General features: G+C 33.7%; 1 protein-coding gene across 1 annotated transcript; it reads left to right on the forward strand.

Moving 5' to 3' along the window:
* The first annotated feature begins 3929 nt into the window (after positions 1 to 3929).
* On the forward strand, positions 3930 to 4415 carry LOC120781340 (histone H2A). The gene has a single exon (XM_040113544.1). The coding sequence runs from the start codon at positions 4018 to 4020 to the stop codon at positions 4390 to 4392; it is 375 nt and encodes a 124-aa protein (XP_039969478.1). The 5' UTR covers positions 3930 to 4017; the 3' UTR covers positions 4393 to 4415.
* The last annotated feature ends 381 nt before the right edge of the window (positions 4416 to 4796 follow it).

Raw genomic sequence — 4796 nt, forward strand, 5'->3', positions numbered from 1 at the left:
ACTATTTTTAGTGATGAAATTTGGGAACAGATTGTATGTTTCTCGGAAAAATATGCTCGTGACCATAACCGTCATTTATTTATCCTCACGGTAGCAGAACTCAAAAGATTTTTGGTATATTATTATTGTCTGGCTATCATTCTTTACCAGCAACGAAATTGTACTGGTCAAAAGATGAAGACAAAAATGTATCAATTGTAAGAAATTGTATGAGTCGGAACAAATTTTACTCTATAAAGGAAAACATTCATCTATGTGATAATGCAGATCTGGATAAAATGATAAATTCGCTAAATTGCGTCCTATTTTCGATGTAATGAATCAAAAAGAATATGCAGTTTGGGATATTCTCACACAACTTGTCAATTGACGAAGAAATGGTGCCGTATTTTGGACGTCATAGTTGCAAGATGTTCATCAAAGGAAAGCCTGTAAGATTTGGTTTCAAGATATGGTGCTTGTGTAGTTCAAATGGTTATCTGTATCGGTTTATTCCATATGGCGGAAAGGATAGTAACGACAATAGAAATGATTTAGGTCTAGGAGAAAAACTGTTCTGGACCTATTGTCTGTCATTGAAGATCCTCGCAAACATCGCATTTTTTTGATAATTTCTTTTCTTCGCACAAATTATTTTGCATTCTGAAAAGAAAGGCTATTTTGCCACTGGTACTATTCGAGAAAATAGAACAATGAATAAAACCATGATAAATACGAAAACTCTTCAGAAAAAAGAGAGGATCATTTGATTTCAGCTTTGACCAAAAACATGAAGTATTATTAGTTCGATGGAATGACAATTCTGTGGTGACTGTGGCTACTAACAACGCAAAAATCGAACCATTGGATACGGCAAAACGTTACGATAGAAAAATAACAAAAAATGGTGAATGTGCCACAGCCCCAGGTTATAGCAGATTATAATAAAAATATGGGAGGCGTCGATCTGCATGATAATGGAATTGCCAATTATAGGATTCGAGTAAGAGGGAAAAAGTGGTGGTGGCCACTGTTCATCAATTTGATAGATAGTGTTTTAGTAAACTCGTGGAAGATTTACAATCTGGCAAATGAGCGATCTATGACTCAAATAGAATTTAAATCTTACGTTGCTGTTAGTTTGATGAAAACCGAAGAAGCCCAACTTACAGATAATTCTCACTTTTTGGGTAATTCAAATAGAAATTTAGGAAGACCATCCAAAAACGCATTACCTTCCAATATTCGCTTCGATAATATTGGTCATGTCATAGAAGAGCACGAAAATAAACGTCGAAGAAGATGCAGACAGTGTAAAAGTACAACAATTTATATGTGTAAAAATATCAAATACATCTTCATGCTGATTGTTTTAAAATATTTCACTCACGCTAATCGCTATAGTATTAGCGTAAGTGAAATATTTTAAATGTATTTTTATGACTTGCAACATTTCACGGAATGAAAAATAATTAACCAATATTTTTTTTTTTTTTAATAATTTTCTCTTTTTTTATGTATTTTTAAACGTAAGAAACAATAAAACCATAAAATATGCATTTATTTTTACCCTTGGGAAATAATCGGTTAAGTTTCGTTCAATGAGTGCGCTTTTTTCCGAAATCCTAATAGATATGCAATCAAACATTCTTACTGAGATATAAACAAATTAATATTTACGACGAGGAGTGCCGTGTCGCAGTGGAGAGAAAACAGACTGCTTACCTCCCAACATTAGAATCGACCACAACAAACTGGACCTTATCAGTGTGGCTTTAGACCTGGAAAATCAACAACCAACCAGATAATCACCCTGCGCCAAGTCCCGTGAAAAGACACACGCCATCCTTCGATTTCATAGCAGCTTTTGATAGCACGAAAAGGAGCTGCCTCTATGCCGCGATGTCTGGAATCGCGATGGAATGAGATATACGACGACATTGATATAGTTCAGCGAATTAAAAAACAGCGGCTACGGTGGCTAGGTCATGTTGTCCGAATGGACGAAAACACTCCAGCTCTGAAAGTATTCGACGCAGTACCCGACGGGGGAAGCAGAGGAAGAGGAAGAGTGGAGGCCGTTGGAAAGACCAGTTGGAGAAGCATCTGGCTTCGCTTGGAATCTCCAATTGGCGCCACTTAGCGAAAACAAAAACGACTGGCGCGCTGTTGTTAATTCGGCTATAATCGCGTAAGCGGTGTCTACGCCAGTAAAGAAGAAGAAGGATATATTTAAATAGTGATTTTTCGTTCCTAAAAAGCCTTATGTTATGTTCTCTTCTGTGTTTATCTTAAAACATTAATATCTGATTATTGATAACTTGAATGAACGTATTTTTATATAGTACGTGTTACGTTTTTTGTCCGCAATGGACTCCTAAACTACTGAACCGATTTCAGTAAAATTTAGCACACTGTGTCCATTGCGAACCATCTTTGAAAATAGGATAGTAAAAACAATTCAAAAATAAAAAAAATACAGTGAAAGCTCTATTAAATGGACGCTCTATTTAGCGGACATATCCATTAACCATGCACATTGTTAATGTTTATTAAGTACAATTTATTAAGCGGACAACTTTATTATCTGGACAGAAAGGCTGGCAACTAGACATTGAGAAAGCAGCCTTAAATTGGGGTTTTTTTCCAATGAAATTTATTTGTACGAACATATTCAAAATTAAACTTCAAGTACAACCCCTCGGACTCTTATACCGACAAAAATGTTTTCGCCTTATTCGTAAATAAATTTTTCACTGTATTGAATAGTTTATTATATGAATAATAATATAAAATGTATACGACAGCATCGCGTGGCCGGTAGTTTATAAAATATTAGATGACAACTAATACTCGTATCCCTCAGATATAATATAATATCATTTGATATTCCATATTAATAGCAGTCATGTGGGAACGCGCTGTCTAGAAGCTAGATATTAAATTTCACCTGCCTTATCAATAAGTTGTTTTCACCTACATTAATATTTTCGTTATTTGACAGAGTTAGATATTCTGTTCATAAATATATGAACATGAAAGTTTTATTACATTAAGATTGAATTATATATAGAACATTATATTTTGACACAAGTACATTAATAGAAGAAGAATATACAGTCCACTAAATCACTTGACATTTAACCATTTACAATGGTAAGCAACAAAATTGAAATATGAAACTTGCTTATAAAAATCTGAAAATCATTGCCTATCAGAGAAAACTCATAAATTAGATAATACGTTTGCCCATACACGACACACAAATCCATTTTGCATTCGTTCTTCACAGAGTTAACATGTGCGACAGGCAATCGGATCATTTCTTGGAATATATTTCTAATGTAGCATTTATGCACTAATCTAAAGAGTTGTGAAATATCAATACGTTGGTATCTGAAGCATACAATAAAAATATATTACATATTTACACATATGTACACTAAGCATGCGCACATATACATACATATGTGCCTAGTTAAGAGATTAGAATTAAGAAATGTAATGACGTAAATTTGAATAAAGAAATTCATATTCATATTCATGTACATATTCTTTAAAAGATATGATTAGATATGTTCATATTTCGTGATTATAGATAAGTATTCAAGGAATATACTTAAATTATTCGTTTCGCAGTTTTCACATGAATTTGTTATGCGACAAAATCCGTATTGTCGAAAGGGGAGATTGTACATTTGAGTTTCATAAATTGCCAAATGTTATAAAAGAAAAACAAAAGTGACAACAAACTACACTAACCATTGGTGGTATGCTCATTAACTTAAAAAAAAAAACTCAAACCTTCATTCGCTGAGGTACATTTTTTCATATAAAGTATTCGCGAAGTCGATTAAAGGTGCACGACGAGTCACGAAGTTATGTCAATACACCTTAACTGTGAAATGAAAAAGTATATAAGCAGCGTTAGTATGTTGGAGGAATTTATATAAAGTGAGTGAATTGTGCAGTGTACATTGTGCAAGCTTGTAGTGATTCATATTTCCTTTTCGTGTGTTAACTAAATTATATTTAAAAATGTCTGGACGTGGTAAAGGTGGTAAAGTGAAGGGCAAGGCAAAGTCGCGTTCAAATCGTGCTGGTCTTCAATTTCCTGTCGGTCGTATACACCGTTTGTTGCGCAAAGGCAATTATGCTGAACGTGTTGGTGCTGGTGCTCCCGTATATTTAGCTGCTGTTATGGAATATTTGGCAGCTGAAGTTCTTGAATTGGCTGGTAATGCTGCCCGTGATAACAAAAAGACAAGAATTATTCCAAGACATTTACAATTGGCCATCCGTAATGATGAAGAATTGAATAAACTATTATCTGGAGTCACTATTGCTCAAGGTGGTGTTTTGCCAAATATTCAAGCTGTACTTTTACCAAAGAAGACTGAGAAAAAAGCATAAATTTCTATCTCGGAGAGACATATTATCTAAAAAAAAGAATAAAACCGTCCTTTTCAGGACGACAAACTTTTATATTCAAAGAGGTTGATATTACTTTCAAAAAAAACTACATATGTATTAGTAATAAAACTTGATTCGTTATATAAAACTGGTTGCATACGATACACATATAACAACAACAACAAATATTAGATTCATACTCATGAATGTATAAGTAAAGTCATCTGGAGAGACAGCGTACGGTATAATACAGTAGGTAGATAATACTCGTAGCGAAAAAAACTTGATGGTGGTATACATGTACAGGTTCCGTGGATTCTATTCGGAATTTAATTTGTAAATTAATTTCTATCTACAGCATATACATAGTATATCATAAGATTTAAAGTTTTAATCTTCGGACC

This window comes from Bactrocera tryoni, unplaced genomic scaffold, assembly GCF_016617805.1.
Source record: "Bactrocera tryoni isolate S06 unplaced genomic scaffold, CSIRO_BtryS06_freeze2 scaffold_632, whole genome shotgun sequence".
Taxonomy (NCBI): domain Eukaryota; kingdom Metazoa; phylum Arthropoda; class Insecta; order Diptera; family Tephritidae; genus Bactrocera; species Bactrocera tryoni.

Excerpts from the sequence above, each read along its gene's own strand:
- LOC120781340 (XM_040113544.1), top strand. The coding sequence starts at position 4,018 with ATGTCTGGACGTGGTAAAGGTGGTAAAGTGAAGGGCAAGGCAAAGTCG.